Source organism: Carcharhinus amblyrhynchos, chromosome 15 (assembly GCF_965287045.1).
Source record: "Carcharhinus amblyrhynchos chromosome 15, sCarAmb.v2.hapA, whole genome shotgun sequence".
In the NCBI taxonomy this organism is placed as follows: domain Eukaryota; kingdom Metazoa; phylum Chordata; class Chondrichthyes; order Carcharhiniformes; family Carcharhinidae; genus Carcharhinus; species Carcharhinus amblyrhynchos.
This window is the reverse complement of record NC_137338.1, coordinates 60614103-60638947: the sequence shown is the minus strand read 5'-3', so window position 1 is coordinate 60638947 and position 24845 is coordinate 60614103. Positions and strand designations below refer to the sequence as shown.

The 24845-nt window shown below is 45.2% G+C and overlaps 1 protein-coding gene across 1 annotated transcript in view; it reads right to left on the bottom strand.

The window, feature by feature from the left end:
* map3k15 (mitogen-activated protein kinase kinase kinase 15) overlaps window positions 1-24845 on the bottom strand; it is a 124228-nt gene that overhangs the window by 11369 nt on the left and 88014 nt on the right. The window contains exons 19-27 of the mRNA XM_080204027.1: window positions 22327-22510; window positions 20150-20294; window positions 17751-17925; window positions 16544-16729; window positions 11125-11230; window positions 9134-9353; window positions 7782-7894; window positions 7356-7462; window positions 5199-5275 (exon numbers count right to left, since the gene is read on the bottom strand). Coding sequence (XP_080060153.1) covers window positions 5199-5275; window positions 7356-7462; window positions 7782-7894; window positions 9134-9353; window positions 11125-11230; window positions 16544-16729; window positions 17751-17925; window positions 20150-20294; window positions 22327-22510 — 1313 coding nt within the window. The remainder of the gene's footprint in view (window positions 1-5198; window positions 5276-7355; window positions 7463-7781; window positions 7895-9133; window positions 9354-11124; window positions 11231-16543; window positions 16730-17750; window positions 17926-20149; window positions 20295-22326; window positions 22511-24845) is intronic.

Here is a 24845-nt window from a genome sequence, read left to right as displayed (position 1 = left end):
ATGATCTGGAGGAGGGAACCGAGTGTATGGTGTCGAAATTTGCCGATGACGCCGAGATTGGGGGAACGGCAAATTGTGCGGAGGGTGTGGAGAGTCTGCAGAAGGATCTAGATAGGCTGGGCGAATGGGCCAGGAAATGGCAAATGGAATTTAATGTTGGCAAGTGCGAGGTGGTCCACTTTGGTAGGAATAATGGTAGGAAGGACTATTACTTACGTGGCGAATAACTGCAGCAGGCGACGGTGCAGAGGGACCTCGGGGTCCTTGTGCATGAGTCGCAAAAACCCAGCCTGCAGGTGCAGCAGGTGGTCAGGAAGGCGAATGGGATGCTGGCCTTTGTAGCGAGGGGGATTGAATATAAAAGTAGGGAGGTCTTGCTGCAGCTGTATAGGGCACTGGTGAGGCCGCAGCTGGAGTACTGTGTGCAGTTTTGGGCGCCGCACCTGCGCAAAGATATTTTGGCCTTGGAGGGAGTGCAGAGGAGGTTTACTAGGCTGATTCCAGAGTTGAGGGGGTTGAGCTATGAGGAGAGGCTGAATAAACTAGGCTTGTACTCGTTAGAGTTTAGAAGAATGAGGAGAGATCTCATTGAGACGTATAAGATGATGAATGGGATGGATAGGGTAGGGGTGGAGAGACTCTTCCCGCTCAAAAAAGACAGTAGGACTAGGGGGCACAGCCTCAAGATAAAGGGGGGGCGGTTTAGAACAGAGTTGAGGAGGAACTTCTTCACTCAAAGGGTGGTGAATCTCTGGAATTCTCTGCCCGTTGAAGTGGTGGAGGCTGCCTCGCTAAATATTTTTAAGACGCGGGTTGATGGGTTTTTGATAAGAGAGGGGATTAAGGGTTATGGGGAGAGGGCGGGAAAGTGGAACTGAGCCACGACAGATCAGCCACGATCTTATTGAACGGCGGGGCAGGCTCGAAGGGCTAAATGGCCTACTCCTGCTCCTATTTCTTATGTTCTTACGTTTTAATGCGAGGAGTGTGACGGGCAAGACGGATGAACTTAAGGCCTTGATGTTCGCGAGGCATTTAGATGTGGTGGCAGTGACGGAGACGGGGTTAAAGGAAGGGCAGGACTGGCAGCTAAATGTTCCTGGGTCTAAGTGTTTTAGGCTTGACAGGGGAGGGTCGAAAAGAGGAGGGGGAGTGGCGCTCTTAGTTAGGGAGCGCGTCACAGCGGTGCAGAGGGAGGATAATATAGAGGGGTTAGAAATTGAGTCTCTGTGGGTGGAGTTGAGGAATAGGAAGGGAGCCGTTACTATGCTAGGGGTGTACTACAGGCCGCCCGACAGCCCGCACGCAGTGGAAGAGGGTATGTGTAGAGACGTTTTGGACAAGTGTAGGAAGAACAGGGTTGTTGTCGTGGGAGATTTTAATCTCCCTGGGGTGGATTGGAAGGTGCCTAGAGCTAGGGGTTCCGACGGGGAGGAATTCGTAAGGTGTGTATTGGAAGGGTCCTTGGAGCGGTACGTAGATAGCCCGACTCGAGAGGGGGCTGTACTGGATTTAGTTCTGGGTGATCAGCCGGGTCAGGTGGTTGAGGTTGCGGTGGGTGAACGTGTGGCTAATAGTGACCGCAACTCTGTCTACTTTAGGATACGGATGGAAAAGGATGAGTGCTGTCCTAAGGGGAGGGTGCTAAATTGGGGGAAGGCTAGATACAGCCGGAGCTTAGGGATACAGACTGGGATAGGCTGTTGGAGGGCAAGTCCACGTTAGGTACGAGGGAGTCTTTCAAGGGAAAAATGAAATGGGTGCAGGAAAGGCATGTGCCGGTTAGGAGGAAGGATGGGAAAGTTGGGATTAGAGAACCGTGGATCACTAGAGACATAGAGGACCTGGTCAGGAAGAAACGAGAGGCGTACGTCAGGTCTAAGCGACTGGGGACGGAGAGAGCTTTGGAGGAGTACAGAGAGAGTAGGAGGGATCTCAAAAGGGGAGTTAGGAGGGTAAAAAGGGGGCGTGAAATGGCTTTGGCGGGTAGGATTAAGGAAAATCCAAAGGCGCATTACTCCTACGTTAGGGGCGAAAGGGTGGCTGGGGGAAAAATCGGTCCCCTCAGGGACGGATGAGGGGAATTGTGCTTAGAGTCTGAAGGAATGGGGGAGATCCTGAATGAATACTTTGCGTCGGTATTCACGAAAGAGAGGGGCTTGATGTCTGGTACGGTCATCGAGGGAGCTGTCTATTATGAGGGAAGAAGTGTTGGGGCTTTTAGGTAGCGTTAAAACTGGTAAGTCTCTGGGGCCGGATGGCATTTATCCTCGGCTGCTTAGGGAGGCGACGGATGAGATTGCTGGGCCTCTGACGCAAATCTCTGTCTCTTCTTTGGACACAGGTGAGGTCCCAGAGGACTGGAGGATAGCGAACGTGGTACCGTTGTTTAAAAAGGATAGGAGGGATAACCCGGTTAACTGTAGGCCGGTGAGTTTGACGTCAGTGGTAGGCAAGTTGATGGAGAGGATTCTTAGGGATAGGATGTGTGACCGCTTAGAGCGTTGTGATCTGATTAAGGATGCGCAGCGTGGCTTTGCAACGGGGAGGTCTTGCCTTACGAATCTGGTAGAATTTTTTGAGGAGGTGACGAAAACGGTCGACGAAGGACGAGCCGTTGATGTCGTCTGTGTGGATTTCAGTAAGGCGTTTGACAAAGTCCCTCGTGGTAGGTTGGTAGAAAAGATGGAGGCTCGTGGAATACGAGGCCAGGTATCTAGATGGGTTGAGAACTGGCTTGCTCAGAGGAGACAGAGTAGTAGTGGAGGGGTCCTTTTCTAGCTGGAGGTCTGTCGCTGGCGGTGTGCCGCAGAGTTCGGTGCTGGGACCTCTTCTCTTTGTAGTATGTAAATGACTTGGAAGAGGGAGTAGGTGGCATGATCAGCGCATTTGCTGACGACACCGAGATGGCTGGATTGGCAGGCAGTGAGACGCAGTGTCTGGCAATACAGCGGGATGTCGATAGGCTGGTGTATTGGGCAGATACGTGGCAAATGGAGTTTAATCTGGATAAATGTGAGGTGATGCATTTTGGCCGGAATAATGTAGGGGGGAGTTATGTGATAAAGGGTAAGCCCGTAAAGAGTACAGAAACGCAGCGAGACCTGGGGGTGCGAGTGCACAAGTCTTTGAAGGTGGCGGTACGAGTGGAGAAGGTTGTGAAAAAAGCCTATGGTGTGTTCGCCTTTATAGGAAGGGGTATAGAATCTAAGAGCTGGAGTCTAATGTTGCAGTTGTATAGAACGTTGGTTGGGCCGCATTTAGAGTACTGCGTCCGGTTCTGGTCGCCTTACTACCGGAAGGACGTGGAGACTCTGGAGAGAGTGCAGAGGACGTTTAACAGGATGTTGCCTGGTGTGGAAGGACTGGGTTATGAGGAAAGATTGAGCAAATTGGGGCTGTTTTCCCTTGAAAGACGGCGACTGAGGGGGGATCTGATAGAGGTATATAAGATTATGAAGGGTATAGATAGAGTAAACAGAGGTAAGCTATTTCCTATGTTAGAGACACACAGTACGAGGGGCCAAGGGGTTAAGGTGATGGGGGAGAGGTATAACGTGGATATTAGAAGGAGGTTTTCACAGAGGGTTGTGAGGTATGGAATGCTCTGCCAAGTAAGGTGGTGGAGGCAGGCACGCTGGAGTTGTTTAAGAGTAACTTAGACAGGCACGTGAGTGGGTTGGAGATGGGAGGATATAGGAGATTGTTTTAAATAAGGTCCGTTAGCACTGGGACGTCCGTGGTAATGTAAAAGGATGTGGTACGATAATAATGTTTTTTCTCTTTTAATTCACAGGTTTTAAGTCTGTCCGCCTTGTTGTCCGACGAGGGGCGTACACGCGATGGGTCGTACTTGGGCTGCTCTTGAATGTTCGAGATTGGCCTAGGGCTTCGTGTCGTTAGTGTGCGCTTAAACTGGACCAGATGCTGGGCAAGACGACAGCTCGGTGACTGTCGCTGTTTGCTGTGCAGACACGTGGATTTGGCCCGGTGTCTGTGGGAGTTTGCGCGTTCTCCCCGTGCTTGTGTGGGTTTTCTCCGGGTGCTCCGGTTTCCTCCCGCGCCCCAAAGATGTGCTGTTAGGCTGATTGGAAGTGATAAATTGTCCCTAAATTAGTTTCCCTCAATGTGGATTGCTGTAAAAACAATCGATAAGGGTCATGGGTGGAGGGGGGGCACTGGTAATGTTAAAATGGCGGCGCGGGCTTGTTGGGCCGAAGGGCCTGTTTCCCGGGCTGCTTTTGTTCTTCGCTAAGTCCTCTTTGGTGAATAATGACGCAAAGTATTCATTTAATTTCTCATCAATTTCCTCTGGCTCCGTGCATAGATTCCCTCCCTTGTCTTTGAGTGCACCGATCCTCTCCCTGGTTACCCACGTGCAAGAAACTGCATGAGGTTGCGAATGAAGCCCAGCCATTGACTCTGTCTACACTTCCCGCTGCCTCAGAAAAACAGCCCGTGTAATCAAGAACCCCACACGCCACGGGCGTACTCTCCTCCTCCTTTCTCTGTCTGCAAAAAGTCTGAGGTCACGGACCGACTGATTCAAGAACAGCTTCTTCCCTGCTGCCGTCGTACTTTTGAACGGAAGCAGAAAATGCTGGAAAATCTCAGCAGATCTGAAAGCGTCTGCGGAGAGAGAATAGAGTCCGGACGACCCTTTGTTAGAGCTGCACGTACGCTGCCAGACCTGCTGAGATTTTCCGACGTTTTTTTCTTCCTGTTTCGGATTCCAGCGTTTTGCCTAGACTTATGAATGGACGTACCTTATATTAAGTTGACCCTTCTCTACACGCTAGCTATGATTTCTACGTTCTGTATCCTCTCCTCAATGAATGATACGCTCTCTGTAATGCAATGCTTTCACCTGTATACCCATTCGTATGACAAATATAAATCAAAAATCGCATTGTTGTGGATCTGGAGTCAAATGTTGGCCAGCCGAGGTAGGGACAGCAGATTCTTTCCCAAGAGGGCGTTAGTGAACCAGATGGATTTTTACAACGATCGATAATGATTTCGTAGTCATCGTTAGACTCTTAGTTGCGAATTTTTAAAAATAATTTAAACTTCATTATCGTGGAATTTGAACCTGGGTCCCCAGATCTTGCTCTGGGTGTCTGAATTACCAATCTAGTGGCAATACTGCTATGCCACTGCTTCTCTGCTGTCTCTGATCTGTTTAAAATTGTACTTACCTGAGTTGCAGGCACCTTAAATCATCTTTCGTAACATGTTGGAGAACATCCGGCAATGAGTAACCTTCTGCACACATCTGAAGAAGAGAGAGCATTTTAGAAGTTGGGGAAAGCAAAGAGTTCAAAATATTCATCGCCCGTATGACGTTTCATTTTTAATTTATTGACTTGAGCCTGTCCGGAGATGAACAGGCCATCCTAAATTAATCGTATAATAAACTTGGGATTAGTTCGTAACGATGTGATGTTTTGGAAGGGTAGTCAGTAAATAATGGAAAGTTGCATTTGGTACTGAACGCTAAACAGAATGAAAAAAAACTGTCTAACTCACTGCATGCCATTTTAAATATTGCCAGGAGGTGGTGCAGAGGCAATGGAATTTGAATATGATAGGGTAGTCGTTATGTTTCTGGTCTAGTAATCAAGATACTAGCTTTAATAATAGAGAATGTCAGTCAACATCTATTCTTGGTATTTTAAACCAGCTGGAACTTAAAGAAAAAAAACAGATCAGTATCAGTTGTAGCGACCGTAAATCCTTCGGACCCAACTGATTCAGCGTGTTGTCTTGACCTGGTCTGACCTACGTGTATCTCTAGTCTGCTTGATTCCAAATCGGCTAAACAAGCCACACGGTTATATCTAAACTGCTTCAGAATAACGAGGATAAAAACAAACGAAGGATACTGTGGAAGTACCGTTACCGTTCTGACGGCGTGGATTGAAAAAAATGTCCACCGTCTACACTGTCCCAGGGAGACTAGGGATGGGCACCAAGTGCTGTTTTTCAGCAACACCCTCATCCCCAGTGAGAAAAAACATCAGGGTTAAATATATCTGCAGACTGCATGGGAGAAATAATGAGACAAAACATCAGAGAGAGAGGAGCGATTAAGAGAGACGCCAAACAAAGCGGGGATAAAGAGAGTGTTGTGGATTTTCAGAACAATAATTAAAGGGAATGATGGGATGTAATTTATCTAGCAACAAGGGAGAGTCTGCCAGTAGCCCACAGTCAAAGGGGCTAATGCAATGTGTCCTTTTCCCAGTAATGAGATTAGCGGAGATATAGTAATAATCAGATGTAAACGGCCCTATCGTCAGCAAGCAGTTTACCCAGATGACTGAGAGACCAGGGAGGCGTACAGATGATAATTTGAGAGTCAGACCCGGAGGAACAACAGATGTCCTAACGTACGGTGGGCAGAATCAAAGAGCCAGGGGAGATAATTGTCAACTCCTGCTGAAGCAGACAGGCCAGTTTAACATCTATGCGGCCGGTTTAATATCTCACTGTGAGGCCAGTTTAACATCTAAGGAAGGCCGAGCTAACACCAAACAGCGGGCCGGTTAACCGCAGAGATCCTGTTTAAAGTTTTATAGCTGAGTAAATGCAGAAACCTTCGTAAAGGCAGTCTAAGTATCTTCGTTGAACCAGGTGATTACCAGACTGAATCGTCCTGGTATTGTGTGGTAACTGTAAGCTGGATTTACCTTACAGATTTGTTTGAGGTGGATATTGTTTGGGAACAGGGTAGTTTCACTGATTTCAGGTGCCAGGGAAAAAGTTTGGAGCGAGGGGTGGTAATATCTACATAAAACAGTGTGCGTGTGTATTACTTTGGTGTTTACGTGTCTTTTAGAATTATATTCGTGTTCGTGTATATTTGTCTTTTCTTTCATTTATAACCAGGTTGCATATTTCACAGGTGATTTCATGTAACTCCTCACATCGTTTCAATAAATAATAATATAAACCACCACAAACTGGGGTCTCCTGTTGAGATGCCCTCAGCGTGATTCGTGACAAGAGAGAAATCTGAATGAAGAGGTTGTGTGGGGAGACAGAGAGAGAGGAAGGGATAGAAAGAGAGAGAGAGCAGAGAGAGGTGCAATAAAGAGGGAGAGATGAGAGAGAAGGAAGGGAGAACATAAATAAAGAGTGGAACTGGAGTGAAGAACAATGCAGAAAGATAAGAGAGAAAATAGAGCAAATAAATTAAGAAAAACAAAAAGAATAATTATTAATGCATTAAATTGTTCCTCTCTGGTTTAATTTCAAGGAACATATACCAAACTCAGCAATACGCCTTCAGTGGGAGTAATCAATAACGAGTAGTTGTTAATCAGTTTTGTATTCCAGATCCCGTGCATTACCCTGTTTATTGTAACTGGGTCTACTCCTTGTTCTTGCAGCCAGTCAGTGAGCTCGTGATCCACGCTGTCACGTATGGGAGGCTGTGACACTGATGGAACGGAGATACCTGGGAATGGAGGACACAAGCAGTGCAGCGATTATTCGTTCTCAGTCGAGGTTTTACAGAAGTGAGCAAATACAATAGTCAGAATAGATGAAGAAACGTTATTAAACCAGTTCTTTAAACGAATCCTTGAACAGATGCGGAAGGTGTATTTCAATGAGCAAAAGTGGCTAAACAGTGTGTCGAGAGAGTACGGATGAATGTTTCACCTGCTGTTCCCTTCAGCGCAAAGTAAAGGATCAAGATGAGGAGGATGAACTGCAATGGACAATTTTGTGAGTGGTGCTGGTCTAGTAGCTTCACTCTCGGTTTATTGAATTACCTGTCGTTTTGGATTTTGACTGGAGGTGGTACATGTCCTGCTGTACCTGTGCAATTGTTTGTTGGAGGAGCTTCTGATGCTCTTCTTCCTTCAGGATCAAGTCTTCCAAAAGCCTGCAGGGGTAAAATGAGATCATTTCACAGCTCAACTCGAAATATTAATTTGCATTCACATGGTTCATTTCGTGACCTCAGGGTGTTCCGAGGTGCTTTAACGGTCAATGAAGTACTTTTCAAAGTAATCACTGTTCTAACGTAAGGAAGTTAGATGGCACGAGTCAACTTCATTATAAACCCTTACAATTACGTACAACAGAGTTTTTGAATTTTCTTATTCACAGTATCGGATATACGGAACTTTATTCTGGAGTTTGACTTATCAGGTAATGGGTTCAAATTACATAATAAACAATAGGATTGAAGTCCTACCAGCTTGGAATACTGAAATGAGATAGCAATTTTGAATTTATTCTACAGTCCCTTTGTTTATAATATAGACTTTGTAAGTGCAACGATATGGGATTATCCTCAAGATTTATCGAGGTGTGCTAAGTAAGTGTCTGCGTTCGGTTATCTGTAACCTAAACTCTCCGTAGCTAAATTACATGAAAGTGTGTGCCACAATTTCAAGATAGCCCCAGTGTGCCTTACGGTCAATGAAATAAATTACTGCACCGTTCGCTTTAGATGTTGGTTGGGGGATAAATCGATATTGGCTAGGACACTGGGGGAACTCCTGTCCTTCTACAAGGAAGAACCACGGGGGGCACAGCAGCACAGTAGTTGGCACGGCTGCCTCAGAGCATCAGGGACCCGGATTCAATTCTGGCCTTTGGTGACTGTCTGTCTGGAGTTTGTACGTTCTCCTCATGTCTGCGTGGGTTTCCTCCGGGGGCTCCAGGTTTCTCTCACAGTCCAAAGATGTGCAAGTTAGGTGGCTTGTCTATGCTAAATTTCCCCTTGGTGTCCCAAGATGTTAGTTAGGGGGATTAGCAGGGTAAATGCATGGGCTATGGGAAAGGGGGGGGGGGGTGGGGGTGGTGTTACTGGGTAAGGTGCTCTTTCGGAGTCAGTGCAGACTTGATGGGCTGAATGACCTCCTTCCGCACTGTAGGGATTCTACGATTTGTAGCATCCGTCGAAAAAACAGTGCCTCGGTTTAACGTCTCGTCTGAAAGATAGCACAACGTTCCTTCGGTGGAAGACTGAAGTGCTAGGTGGGATCTGAGCTCACGACCTTCCGACGCAGAGACGCCAGAGTTCCACCTTACAGTAATTTTGTAGAAGTTTTTGAAGATGGCACCCAGCACTGAGTTTCTATCTTGAAACTCAAGATGGACAAATGCTCCATACCTGTTTGTCTCCAGTCTCAGTTCGCTCAGCCGCACACTCAGAGGGCTCTGTAGGTGTTGGAAGTCTTGCGATGTGACTGAACTGAAGGTGCTCACTCTGGAGATAATGGGAGGCTCCTTACTGACAGGTTGCCCTTCAAGGTCTTCCAGCTCTTCCAGCTCATCCATATCCCTGCCTGGCCCTTCACCCTCAGAGGCAGGACCAAAGTGAGAACGCAACTCTGAAATAAATAGCCAAAGAGCCATCGCAATATTAGTACCTAAGCATTAAACAATGAATCTAAGAGCTGTGGTTTTCTAAAAAAATATGATTTTGAAGATCAACTGCTATATATTTAATGTTTTTCATGATTTTCTGCACATTTGAGATTTGGAGGGGATTGTTGGTGTGGAGTGGGGAGTCGGTTGAGATTAGATAGTAAGTATTAAGTCATAATTAGTTAGCCATTATGCTATGGGAAACGCTTGATGGAGCAGCTGTATTTTGCACATCAGTAGGCCAATGATGCTGAGCGGTAGCAAGCTCCCCGATGCGAGATGTTTGCCGACTCAGAAAGAACCTACTAAATTACTAGAAGCCTGGATGCCAATAGAGATGAGACATACCCTGTTCCATATGAGTAGATCAGTCCCACTAGGAAGCTGTCCAGGTAAGCAGAGCTACTTCCACTCAAGAAATACAGGTTTTTAAAAAAAATTAAGTTGTTATTCTTATAAAGGGGCTAGGGGAAATTGGACGAGGGGCTTGGAGGAGACACTGGACACCCCCGTCCCGATTGTGGACAGCGACCAGATATCCTGGAGCCGACGAGCCCGAGAGATGCACCTGTAATTGGCGTGGCCGTCCATCAGTTTTGCTGTATGCACAGGTGGAGTCAGCACTTGAGAGCATCGGTGGATTCAATCTTAATGTAACTGTCCTGATTGCGGCCAACCGGTTTTCACGGCCTTTACGTTTAGGCCTATCAAAAAGAGCCGAGTCGTAATGTCTTCAGTAGCTAATTTCAACGATTTGTACTTTTCATTGACGATGGACATGGGGATAGGAGGTTTGATTAGGCCCCTGATCAAATTGTATACTTTTCAACTTGCGGGAAAGACCAAATAAGAAACTAAGTTCAACACAAACAGCAAAATATGTTGCTTGTGGTTATCACCTGTGCGTACAGCAAGACTGATGGATGGCCGTGCCAATTACAGATGCGTCTCCAGAGCCCACTGGCTCCACGTGGCCAAGATATCTCATGGCTGTCCACAATCAGGATGGGGCTTTCCAATATCCCCTCCTAGCCCCTGTCCAATTCCCCTCGGACGCTTTACAAGGATAACAATTTAATTTTTTGTAAACCTTTATTTCGTGAGTGCCAGTGGCTTTGCTTACCTGGACAGCTCCCTAGAGGGACTGACCTACCCATCTGGAAGCTGGTATGCCTCATCTCTATTGGCATCCAGGCCTCTAGTAATTTAGTGGGTCCTTTCTGAGTTGGGAAACATCTTGCATTGGGAAGCTTGCACATCCAATTTCAGAAGTCCGTCCATTGATGCTGTCACCCTGTCTGATTGCGCACGTGTAGTTTCATCAATGACAAGTCTCAAGATTGAACAACACAGGATTCAATTCCAAATTAGGTCTGATGAGTCATTTCAGAGCCAAAACGTGAACTCTGTTTCTCTCCCCGCAGATGCTGCCAGATCCGCTGAGTATTTCCAACGCTTTATTTTTATTTCTGATTTCCAACGTTCACAGTATTTAGCTTTTTTTTTGCAGAAAATGATTCTTGCAGTGTAAGGAGCAGGCCCGTTGGTCCAAGTATTGTAAATTATCTGTTGAATGCTGATCTAAATTAGCATGAAGTTTGAATCTAATTAAAGGCAATTAAGAGGATTTATCAATTACTGGTCCAACTTTGTTTCTAACTTTTTTTAAGCAACTAAATGTCTCAAAAAAAAAACACTCGAGCCTGAAATGAGAAGAGTTGGAGAATTGTGTACCTGGTATTAAAATGGTGACAGCAGCTTGTACTGAACGGCGGATAATATTATCCATTGCAAACATCCAATGGGGCTTGATGTGATGGTGTCGCAGAACCTGATTAACCTAAACCATACCAAAACAAATGAAGAGTTATATCTTCTGTGGAAATCCTTATCCGATTGTATGAACGAAAATAAGCCCTCAAATCCACCATCTGAAGGTGAATTTAATTTAGTTTTGTTCTCACTGCTAGCAAATGACACCCACGTCTCAAGAAATAATTTTTTAAAAGTCGACTGTGCGGCATCGATACAAAGGGCAGCTTAAGTTTTGAGAGTTCTAGCTGACAATGGAGACAAATGCTAATACCTGAATTGTTAACCTGCTTTTTGTTTGAAACAATGTGTAACTGAATTACTATACCTTCTTTTTTTGATTTTTTTTTAACATGTGCAAAGATTCCTGCATCTTATTCAAACTATACTCTCTCTGGGCAGGATCTTGAGTCCGTACTCTCCACCCGCAAGACGAGATCACGGTTTTGCCACCCTCGCATAATCAGGTTCACTTGCTCACCATGGGTGATTTGCAATAATTTACATAAATTTTAATATAATTAAACATCCCTCTCACCAGATCTTCTCCCCTCGCTAAATTTGCACATCACCCATGTGACATTGAGGGGATATTCCCAGGGGCGCAAAGGTCACTGTATTCCCCAGGGGAGAGGGACACGGCCGGCAGTGGCCTGGCAACGCCCCTTGGCCCAGATATCTCTGTGGAGGCAGGAGGGTGCAGGGGGAGATTAATTATTTTTCCAGTGATCAGGATGCTCTTTAAAAATGATGCCCTGGTCTCAGTGGAGTTGGTTCACAGCTCTCAGGATCCTCCTGCCTTGCCAAACTGACGGCGTAAAGCACGCCCACTATTTTTTTGCAATTAAAATCACAAAATCTGCAGATAGAACTGGCCAGAGAAGGTAGAGAGTTGCACGCTAGTTTTTCCAATCCAAACTGATGTTAGGAACGGGTTAACTGCAATCTTCCGTTTCAGACCTAATTTGTATGTTAATTGTTTACCAGTACCTAATTTGTAAGTTAATCGTTTACTAGTACATTACGGAGACTTGGATGTCTCAGGGACAGGACTGGGTACTTCAGGTGCCAGGATTCAGATGCTTCAGGAAGGACAGGGAGGGAGGCAAAAAGAGGTGGTGGAGTGGCACTGTTGATCAGGGACAGTGTCATGGCTGCAGAGAAGGAGGATGCCGTGGAGGGACTGTCTATGGAGTCTCTGTGGGTGGAAGTTAGGGACAGCAAAGGGTCGAAAACTTTGCTGGGTGTATTCTATAGGCCGCCCAATAGTGACAGGGAAGTTGAGGTGCAGATAGGGAAACAGATCCTAGAGAGATGTAGTAATAACAGAGTTGTCGTGATGGGGGACTTCAATTTCCCAAACGTCGATTGGAATATCCCAAGGGTAAGGGGTTTGGACGGGGAGGAGTTTGTTAGGTGTGTTCAGGAGGGTTTCCTGACACAGTACGTGGATAAGCCTACGAGAGGAGAGGCTGTACTTGACCTGGTGCTGGCGAATGAACCAGGACAGGTGACGGATCTCTCGGTAGGAGAGCATCTTGGGAATGGTGATCATAATTCTATCTCCTTCACAATTGCATTGGAACGAGATAGGATCAGGCAGGCTAGGAAGGTGTTCGTCTGGAGTAAGGGGAAATACGAAGACGTCAGGAAGTTAATTGGACAAATAAACTGGAAGGAGGCGTTCTTGGGGAAAAGTACAGAAGGAAGGTGGCGGATATTCAAGGAATGTTTGTCTGGAGCTCTGCACGACAACGTTCCGATGAGACAAGGAGGTTTTGGTACGTCGCGGGAACTGTGGTGCACGAAGGCTGTGGTGAACCTAGTCAGGAGGAAAAGGAAGGTGTACAAAAGGTTCAGGGAGCTAGGAGATGGTAAGGATCTAGAGGAGTATAAGGATTGTAGAAAGGAGCTTAAAAGGGAAATTAGGAGAGCCAGAAGGGGTCATGAGAAGGCCTTGGCGGGTAAGATTAAGGAGAATCCCAAGGCCTTCTATAAATATGTGAAAAGTAAAAGGATGAGAAGAGAAGGGATAGGACCTATAAAAGGTGAAGGGGGAAAGGTCTGTGTGGAACCAGAAGAAATGGCAGAGGGGCTTAATGAGTACTTTGCCTCAGTATTCACGGTGGAAACTGATCTGGGAGATTTTGCTACAGGTTTGCAGCAAATGGAAAAGATTGAGTATGTGGATATTAAGGAGGAGGATGTGTTAGAACTTTTGAATTCTATCAAGATAGATAAGTCGCCGGGACCGGATGGGATGTACCCCAGGTTGCTGTGGGAGGTGAGGGAAGAGATTGCAGAGCCCCTGGCGATGATCTTTGCGTCGTCGATGGAGATGGGAGAGGTTCCGGAGGATTGCGGATGTGGTTCCTATTTTCAAGAAAGGGAACAGGGATAGCCCGGGAAATTACCGACCGGTGAGTCTGACCTCAGTGGTTGGTAAGCTGATGGAGAGGCTTCTGAGGGACAAGATTTACGAGCATTCGGAGAGGTTTGGCACGATCAGAAATAGTCAGCATGGTTTTGTCAAGGGCAGGTCGTGCCTTACGAGCCGAGTTGAGTTCTTCGAAAATGTGACTGAACACGTTGACGAAGGAACAGCGCTGGATGTGGTGTACGTGGACTTCAGCAAGGCGTTTGATAAGGTCCCCCGTGCAAGACTGAGAAGCTGAGAGGGCATGGGATCCAAAACTGGCTTGCCTGCAGAAGGCAGAGAGTGGTTGTGGATGGGTCTTTTTCTGCATGGAGGTCGGCCACCAGTGGAGTGCCCCAGGGATCTGTTCTAGGACCCTTGCTGTTTGTCATTTTCGTAAATGACCTAGATGAGGAAGTGGAGGGATGGGTAAGTAAGTTCGCTGATGACACGAAGGTCGGTGGTGTTGTGGATGGTCTGGAAGGAAGTCAGAAGTTGCAGCAGGACGTAAATAGGATGCAGGACTGGGCGGAGAAGTGGCAGATGGACTTCAACGCGGATAAATGTGTAGTGGTCCATTTTAGCAGGACCAATGGGATGAACGAGTACACTATCAAAGGCAGGAGTCTTAGCAGTGTTGAAGAGCAGAAGGATCTTGGGGTCCGGGTCCATAGGACTCTTAAATCGGCCTCGCAGGTGGAGGATGTGGTCAAGAAGGCGTATGGTGTACTGGCCTTCGTTAATCGAGGGATTGAGTTTAGGAGTCGGGAGGTAATGCTGCAACTTTATAAGACCCTTGTCAGGCCCCACTTGGAGTACTGTGCACAGTTCTGGTCGCCTCACTGTAGGAAGGACGTAGAAGCTATTGAAAGGGTACAGAGGAGATTTACAAGGATGTTGCCTGGATTGAGAGGCATGCCTTATGAAGATAGGTTGAGGGAGCTGGGACTCTTCTCCCTGGAGAGACGAAGGTTGAGAGGCGACCTGATAGAGGTTTATAAAATGTTGGGGGCAATAGATAGGGTGGATTCTCAGAGGCTATTTCCCCGGGTTGAAATGGTCGCTACGAGAGGACACAGATTTAAGGTGCGGGGAGGAAAGTACAGAAGTGATGTTAGGGGTAAGTTTTTCACTCAGAGGGTGGTGAGTGAATGGAATCGGCTGCCGTCGGTGGTGGTGGAGGCAAACTCGCTGGGGTCTTTTAAAAGACTTCTGGATGAGTATATGGGATTTAATGGGATTGGGGGTTATAGATAGGTCTATGGATTGGTAGGTATTGATGTGATTGGCGCAACTTGTGGGCCGAAGGGCCTGTTTGTGCTGTAGTGTTCTATGTTCTACGTACTCACGGGATATATAAGGGGCTTACAGGTGGCACTGGTTGTTAGGTGTGTATGTGGAGTTGTAAAAGAGAATGAAGTGAGTTTGTGAAGAAGCATTATCTTTTATTACTGGACTGCGACTGAAAGACATAACGACTGACATCTGCCAAATTCTCGAAAGATTCTGTCCTTTATGTTTATAATTATAGTCTTTATATCAACTCTTCCAATCATCCTTCCTGTTCCACTAACCAATTAGAATTCTCCCTTTTCGCATGCCAGTTCACAGCCAAGTCTTTGCTGCCTTTTTGTTTTTGTTCACTTTTTTAACCCTCTCCTCAGCTTCCACCATTTGCCTCCATCTGCCAAGTGAGACTCTGTTGCCTCTCCAGCCTCCTCCTCCCCACACCCAAACTTCCCATCTTCATTTGTGCTCAGCTTCTTGCTTTTTCCTTGCTTCACTGCCTGTTCCATTTCTTCCGACATTGTTTCTTTCTCGTCGCTCTTGCTAACTAGGTCAATTCTCCAGTTAGCACCGTTACATTTTTAGTTATAGTGTGAGCCGTTACATCTCCTTAATCAAGAATTGCATCTCTGCTAGCAGACATGCTTCCTTCTTCACATTGTTGTTTTATTCTCACCCTTTGCTCGCTCACAATAAACTGAGTTCATTCTTAATCTACAAAGAATTTCTTGAACCGAGTTATTTTCCGTTTTCAGAGATTTTTCACATCTCGTATTCTTTCTGTTCTCATTTACAGTTTTGACCATTTGTCTCCTTTACTTCCCGCATCTAGTATTGCCAATGCGTCTCTACCGCAAACTCTTAATGTGCTGCGTAGCCTCTGCTCATCTGATAAGATCAATGAGAAGTAGTGGAAATCACTTCTTAAAAAAATTTATTTATTAGTATCACATTACTAATGTGCTTACATTAGCACTGCAATGAAGTTACTGTGAAAATCCCCTCCTCATCACGCTCCGGTGCCTGTTTGGATACGCCGAGGGAGCATTTAGCACGGCCAACGTACCTAACCACCGAGTCTTTCGAACTGTGGGAGGAAACCCGCGCAGACACGAAAAGAACATGCAGACTCCACAAAGACAGTGACCCAAGCTGGGAATTGAATCCGGGTCCCTGGCGCTGCGAGGCAGCAGTGCTAACCGCTGTGTGCCCACTTAGAACGTGAGACGTGAAAAATCTCTGAAAAAGATACCAAGTGTTCAGAACTGAGGTGAAAAAAGGCAGGGATGAATCCTTGGTGAGAAAGACCCATAGAAATAAAAGAGATAAAGAAAATAATTCAGTTCAAGAAACTCTTTGGGGTTTAAGAATGAACTCTGTATATTGTGAGCGAGCAAAGGGTGAGAACCTGCCTTGCTGGGTTTTCAGCGATTCAAAATCCTTTCCGTACTTCACTTACATTTCAAATACAATGTTCATGATCAATTTCAGCTAATCATTTTGGAGGTGAGGCTCTCCTCCCTCAGTGTTATTTAATTAATTACACTTCCAGTTAACCCCAAGCAATGAGCCCCTCGAATGTGGGTATCAGCAATTTTGACCTCACGCTTCACGTTACTCCGTTGCCGGAGGACTTACCGCATCCTGGAACCCAAACAGAACCGACTGAAACTGGTTTATGGAGATCCTGTCAAAATCCAGGTCCAGTTTGAGTTTGGAGATGGTGTTAGCCATCACTCTCTGCTCCGGGGAGCGAACAAAATCCCGCAAAGTACCAATAATCTCCTTGACCTGGTCAACTGACAGCTTAAGGTCCTCGTGACCCTGGAAAATAAACATCCAATTACTCTATTTGTGGAAAACTGGGATGGGTGTGACTTAACGTGAAGAACAACTAACAGGTGAATAAAGGGAAATGTAAAACACAACACAGGTTATCTGGAAAGTCAAAACGTCAGTGAAAATAGAGACGGATAACATAATTTTAGTGAGGACACAGCGATTTAAAAAATACACGTACGGATGGTTGGATAATGGCTTAGATACTGATCTCTCATTCTTAATGTGGAGATGCAGATGTTGGACTGGGGTGGCACAGTAAGAAGTCCACAGGTTTATTTTGAATTACGAGCTTTCGGATTTCTGCTCCTTCAGATGAGTGACAGTCTCATTTCTTAAAGTTATATTCAAATTCAATCTGAACTGTTAGCACACGAGGATGACAGGACAGTTAGTAGTTCTGTAAAGGAATCGTTCTCAATGGAAACGTTCACTCTGTTTCTCTCCACAGATGCCGCCAGACCGGCTGAATTTATCCAGCACTTTCTGTTTTTTATTTTAGATTTCCAGCTTTTGCAGTGTTTTGCTTTCATTAATCGAGACGCAATTAGTTGTGATTGTACAATACAAACAACCGCTACTAATGGTCATTTATAGATGTAACGGATGCAGCAGGGAATAAAATGTGTGTTCCTGTTCTCCAGAAGCTAAGAAACATTGCTAAGGAGGAGTAGAGCAAGCTTTGCTATGCTCACCAGTATGTTTCCGATCTGGAACTGCTTGATGTAAGTACTGCATAGGCTAAAAGGAAAAAAGTGTTACAATTTTCAGCACTGACATCATTCAAGGTGATCAGTATAGTTCATATTGAGGAAAAGTACCAATTGAGTCAATGCTTCGCATTAGGGGTGAAGGCTCTTGGCAGTAGTGATTTTCTGAACCTCACTGAAATCAGCAAAAACATTTCATCCAACTTTCAGAGGGGAAATTATTCATCGTGCATCACTTGTAACAGAATTGGAAGTTCATTTATACAGCCACAGCACACGTGGAAGAGCCCACTTACCTGTGCCAGACTTTCCAACAGATTGGAAACAACCTGATCTTGGTCCGTCTTCAAGATTTTGTAGAGAATGGATCTGTGCTCGCTGTCTTTCTTTAACAGGAAGAGGTCCGCATCTACCTCATCAGAGGAAACTGGACTGCTTCGATCGTCAGTGGATGAAGATACATCAGGGACACTGTGTCAGTAACAGTAAGGGGATTAGAGCAAGCAATTTTAGAAATTATCAGCCAGATAGTACATTTTGGAAATAATTTCTTAATTCTGAATTATACAAAGAACAAAGAACAACACAGCACGGGAAACAGGCCCTTCGGCCCAACGAGCCCATGCCGCCGTTTTAACGTTGAGAGTCCCCTCTCCACCCGTGACCCTTGTCTACTCTTATGGCACTCCACGTTGTAAACCAGATCGAGGGGAGACTAATTTAGGGACGATTTATTACACCTATCGGCCTAAGAGCACATCTTTGGGGTGCGGGAGGAAACCGGAGCACCCGGAGAAAGCCCACGCAAGCAAGGGGAGAATGCGCAAACTCCCACAGACACCGGCCCAAATCTGCACAGCAATCGGTGATAGTCCCTGAGCTGTTGTGTTGCCCAGTATTTATGTACTTATTTGATTGTGAATGATGATACGGCCAGTAATGCTGGGTCCGCATGTATCATTTCACAAAAGGAGATTCTTTCAAAGATAAGCACGTCAACACCTGATGAAGGAGCAACACTCCAAAAGCTTGTGATTTCAAATAAACCTGTTGGACTATAACCTGGTGTCATGTGACCTCTCATCACGTACATTTATACAGCACTGTTAACGTAGCTAAAGTTCCCGAGGTGCTTCACAGGTGGGGAATCAGATCTGCACGGTGGCACAGTGGTTAGCGCTGTTGCCGCGCAGCGCCAGGGATCCAGGTTTGATTCCAGCCCGGGGTGACTGTGTGGAGTTTGCACATTCTAATCACGTCTGCGTGGATTTCCTCCGGGTGCTCTGGTTTCCTCCCAAAGTCCAAAGATGTGCAGGTTAGGTGGATTGGCTATGATAAATTGCCTCTTAAGTGTGTCAAGACGTCCCAAGGTAAATTACGGGGATAGGCTAGGGGAAAGGGGTGGGCTTGGGTAAGCTGTTCTGTTAGAGAGTTGGTGCAGATTTGATGGGCCGAATGGCTTCCTTCTGCTCTGTAGATACTCTATTATTCGGAAAACTCACATCTAGCCAAAGTGGCGGATCGTTGGATGGCTGATCAAAGCTTTGGTTGGACAGATAGGTTTGAAACTTCATCTTAAAAGGTAGAAAGAGAAGTGGAGAGATGAAGAGGTTTGAGGAAAGAATTCCAGAGCCAAGGGCCTAGACAGCTGAAAGCAACGTTAGAACAAAGAAAGCATGGAATGGACAAGAGGCTAGAATTGGCAAGCTTATAGTGTGTATCACCGGGTGACCAAAAAAACAACTTCATTCTCATCTGGGTCCACACAGTAACATTTGTAGATGTTGGGTAATTACAAAGCTAGGCTTGATTCCTTGTCTAAAATTAATTGTTGCTATGCAGGCTCACATCTGTCTGACACAGCATCTTATCCAAGCCCACCCCCTCCCCTACCCTATCCCCGTAATTTAACTTTGGACACTCAGGGGCAATTTATTGTAGCCAATCTACCTAGCCTGCACATCTTTGGACTGTAGGTGGAAACCAGAGCGCCCGGAGGAAACCCACGCAGACATGATTAGAATGTGCAAACTCCACACGGTCACCCTGGGCTGGAATCAAAACTGGGTCCCTGGCACTGTGAGGCAGCAGTGCTAACCACTGTGCCACCGTACAGATCTGATTCCAAACCTGTGAAGCACCTTAGTTTCACTAATAAATCCTTGGCAACATTGACAAATCAGAAAAATGTGTCAGTGACGTGTCACACAAAAATTGTGAATGTAGGAAATATACACAGAAGTAGGCTACATAGCCCCTCGAGCCTGCTGTTAAATCGAGGTCAATGTATCAGTTGCAAAAAACAAAATGACAGGTGATGTCTAAAGCAATAAAGCTGTGGGCTTCTTGTACACAGGATCTTAGTCTTAGTGCTGTATTGTGACTGTGGTCATGCACTATTTCAAAGTATTAATTCATGGTATGTAATTCTGCAATGGGAATGTCTGCAGCATTGATGAAATTTCTGGTAAAACTAAATGTTTTGATGCAACAAGCATACGAAAGTAACTGATGCAACTCAACAGGCTGCTCTAAATCGTTTTAAAGAGAACAGTTCACCTAATTAACTTGTCCATTGAACTTGTGCGAGCGGCACGTATTTCACTTTGTCCAGCAGCACTGTTCATTAAAGAGCAGAAGAATGGAGCAACAAAGAGGCATATTATAGACAGGAAAGAAAACATTTTTTTTTTACCTCAGCAAAGGAGATCCGATGACTCTGATCGGGTTTTCTGAATTTGGTTTCCCATTTCTCTCAAAGAACGCCTCATGTTTCAAATCGGAGTCTGAGGACAATGATCCTTGATCACATCCGTTGCTGCTCAGGTTTTCACTCTGGACTATGATAGGAAAAGATATGCTCGGATTGTGCTCACGGCAGCAAACCACAGGACGATAAAATTACCATCTTTATTCTATCGTTACTCTTGAATTTCTTGAGGGCGGTTTTCTGAGTGTAGACTGGACAATCAGGTGCAGAGGTCAGGATTCCTGACTCCCAGTACTTAAGACGTCTGTGTGGCAGTGCACTCAAACTTAAGACTATTAATCTTAATTGACGGAATGCACTGAATCACGTGCAGGGACCTCAAAGTCCAATTCCAGGAACCACAGTCCAACCAAACAAGACTTTCTGCTGAAAGCGAAGTCTCGCAATTGTGGGACGTCAGATTTAATTTCACTGGGCAGAATTTTACAGCCTCATTCGTCCCGATATCGTAAAATCCCACCCGAGGTCTATAGATCTTCCCACGATCCGCCCCTCGTGGCGGGCAGGCTTGGAAAATTCCAGCCATTGTTTTGTAAATCTGAGTTCACCTTTAAGGTGATTTTCCAACCTCACACAACTAGTCTTACATGGCAGGAGCACCAATCGGATATATGTACATATGCAGTGCGTAGTTAATACGTGCCTTGAGCTCTGAAATATGTCACCTCCTTGAAGCATGAGGATAGAAAATTGTCCACTATCTTTATTCTTTGAACCTTTTTCTTGTGTTCAGCAATGCTGGGGAATTCAATACTTCCTTATTTTGGCTAAATATTCAGGTACAATGCTTTCATGGATACTTATGTAATGGTGTAAATGCATAATTGGCTTCTCAACCCAATGTATGGGCTGGTCAAAGTGAGCATCACAGAGCTTCCCACTTGTTGCAGCATTGCTCTCAAGGTCCACAACTTGCATTGCTATTTGATTTTCTTTTGATTGAAAGCTGATGATTGAATTCCTTCACTTACTCTTCCTCAAATCAGAAATTCACATTAGAGCAGAGTTTCCTGTGAGGATAGAGTCTTTATAAAGTGGCAAAGTATCAGGTGTGAACCTGCATAGCAACCGTTAACTGCAGACAAGGAATCAAGCCTGGCTTTGTAGTGACCAACACCTACAAATGTTACTCCTATCACCCATCACAAGACTATGAGGAGGTTATGAGGAATAGGAACCCTGATCAAACTTCTTCTGGACCTAACCCTTGCTGAGATCAGTTACCTCAGGACCTTACCTGAAGTTTTGCACATCCGATTAATCCAGGGAACGCCATTAACGTACATTTGCCACTAAACCATTGTGGGTGATAACTGCTCTTCCGATTATTAGAGAACAGAAAAAAGATGTGGACGTCAACACGAGTGTTTAAACTAGTGAGTAAGTGCATCTACTGTTAACCCAGAAACAGACTGCTTCTATCTACCCTGTTCCATCATTTTATAATTAGCATGATGCCCCATTGCCTCTGATGATAAAAGATCCAATTCTGTTCATTGATATATTATCATTATCAGACAGCAGCCTAGCAAATCTGCATTTGACCCTCCCTAAAGCTTTATGATCCTCTACATAGTTTGGAGGCCAATTGCACACAGAATGCACTATCTGAGGTTTATAAGGATTCATCTCAACCGTGTAACTTTATGTTATATTACTCGTGATAACATTTAAAATTCCATTAGCTTTTTCCAAGCAGCTTTCTAAACCTCAGCTGTTCAGGAAAACCGTTCTTATAAATCCTTCTTCTCCCCAAAGCAACAATCTCACTTTGATTATGAGTAATAATTAGTGCTCTTTCCTTAAGCAAAAGGCATTACCTTAAACTCACCAACATTGAAATTCACTTTCCATTTTTAAGCTTATTTAACCTCTTTCTTAACATCTCTCTGGTATTCAGAAGAATTAAGTTTACGTTCTACTTTGGTGCCACCTCTAAATTTCAACACTACTCCCCCTCATCCTACGTCAAAATCATTGATTTTTGCAGTGTTCCTTGTGTCCCATCTAAACAGGGACTCGTGCATCGTATGTAATCAGATAGCCACAATATTGCCTTCTCCAAAGAATACGGTATTTTGATTATTTGTGTTATGTCTCACCACTTGTTTTGAAGGCAATTTTATTCTTCTTGCTGCTATTAGTCTTCCTGAGGAAGGGATCTTTAAGCAGTTCCACAGCTATGGCTCGCTTACTGGGATCGGGCTCAAAGCAGCGAAGGATAAAGGACTTTGCGTCTGCTGGCATAGAATCTGGGATCTCGGGATGGATTTTAAACATTCCGACCTATTGAAGAAGCCCAGGTCAACAGGTAAAGATCCAAACGACAAAAGCCTTCCGGAAAAATGCCACACCGCCGCGTTCCTCACTCTGTCTGTATTATGCTTTAAAATTAGGGCTATGAGGATTAAAGGTACAGTCTGCATAGCTTTATAGCAGCCACAGATTTAGCACTACGGGTAACGGTTTGGTACTAAAATGGCTCCTAAGCCATGCATGTAGATTTAATGTGGCCTCCGTCAAACAGGTGTTAGTTTAGGCATTAATAAAGGTGACAGTCGAGACATTAAGAGTGAAGACCAAGCAGATGACAACATTAGTTAATGTATTATGCTCAATTGACGCAGGACAGCCACTTTTGACTTCGCCCCTTCAGGTCACGTCACCTCTTAAACATGGAGAACTGTGCATGCAGTTTGCAGCGGGAAGGACCTCGCCCCTCTGTCACTATTTAAAAAGAGATCTCCCAGTTTGTCCAGTATCTTCACATCTTGCCTGGAGGTAGTGGAGATATGGACACCCTGGAGGTTATGATCCAGTGACTAGTTTACTGTTAAACCAGCACAGATGTTCTTGGCTTAGCAACGTGTGTATCCTGATGGAATTAATACACTCCGGGACCTCTGAGTTGCTGACTTGGTCCTGACAAGAGATGCAAGTGGTACATATCTAAGACAGCGAAGGTGGAAACTGTTCGGTCTTCTTTTCCTGTCGAGCGTATGTTGTCCACGTCTCACTACTTCAGAGGAATGCACTGAGATCAGTCTCCAGTTTGGTGTTTTTAGTCGGTTTGCTTTTGCTCCATACTCTCTTGCTTAGTTTGAACATTACAGTTGCAGTTTCTTTTTGTGATTGTGTTGATGTCAGCATCGAGTGACAGATTGCTGTTGATTATGGAGCCGAATTATGTGAAGCTATCAACAACTTCCAGTGTCACATGGTCAATACTGATAACGACATCCTGGGCCGTCACACTTGTCTTCCTGACGCTCAGACCAAACTGTTTATATGTATGAGAGAGTCTGTCTATCTGTTGAAGGTGTTCCTCTGTAAGGATCGTTAGTGTGGCACAGTCAGTTTACAGCAACTCTCTGATGAGGACTTGATATACCTTTACATTGGATCTCAGGTGAGAACAGCTGAACGGCTTTCTGTAAAGTTCTGCTATGTAATTAGGCATGCTTTGTAGGTGACCTAAAGGCCTGTCAGCAGCAGAGGGAAGAATATGCCAGAGAATATTCGTGTCAGATCATAGCCCAGATTGACCGCACTGTGAATGGCAAAGATGTTGCACAGTCAGAGCTGACCTTACCCATCATGTTGTCGTGGAAACATGTGATCACAAAGTACAGCTTTGGAATGCAGATGATTTTCTCCAACAGCTTAAAGAGACTACCTCTGTCCGTATGATCAAATGTCTGAGTGAAATTAATGAAGGCGATATACAATGGTCTCCAGCATTTCTCTTGTAACTCCTCAACTGAGGACATCATGTCTACTGTGAATATTTCAGTTTTGAAACCACACTGGGATTTGGTGTAAATGTGTTCATCAAGGATCTACAGCCTGACAAGCACAGCATGCGCAAAAACATCTCCCATTACTCTCAGCATCAAAATGCCTCGATAGTTGGTGCAATCATTGCAGTCAGTCTTGTTCTTGTACAGGCTCACAAATCCTTGCATTGTACATATTCCGAGGCGCAATCCCCACCAGCAGAGACGGAGAAGTTCATGTAGATGCTGCTTTCCCATGCGTGATGAGTTCAGCATCAGCCCCTGGAGCTTTGCCCGTGGAAGATAACTGAAAATCTCATTTGTCAAAACCATCCAGTGTTCCATACCAGACAGAACTATTCACCTTTGTGCATTTCCCTCATGCCTATCTTGCAGATAGCTTTGTCTGTCCTCGTTTTCCTTCATGGTGCTACCCCAGTGACCGCAGCATGGCTGGTGGAAGACTATAATTTTTAGTGGGAGGAAGACTACGGATGACCTTGCAGGATGGCTTTGAGCAGCTCTGGACCTAGAGGACCTGGCTTTGGACTGCGTAGTCCCAGCGTAGCCGAGAACTGTTCAGGTTTGTATGGCTGGACAAGCAACAAACAGGGAGACTGGAGAAGTGACAGGAGTATGAGTATGAATATTGCCATCTGAGAGGGTTTGTGTTGTATCCACTCAATGTCACTCTTCTGGACGTTATTTCAGCAATTCTAATAATCTGTAGGAGCATAGATTGCTGTAAATCCCTCTGAACAATCTGAACCAGCATGGAACCAAACTGCATGGCTACAAGCAGCGATTTTATAATCTTCGTCTGAGCTTTTATTGCAAAATTCAAA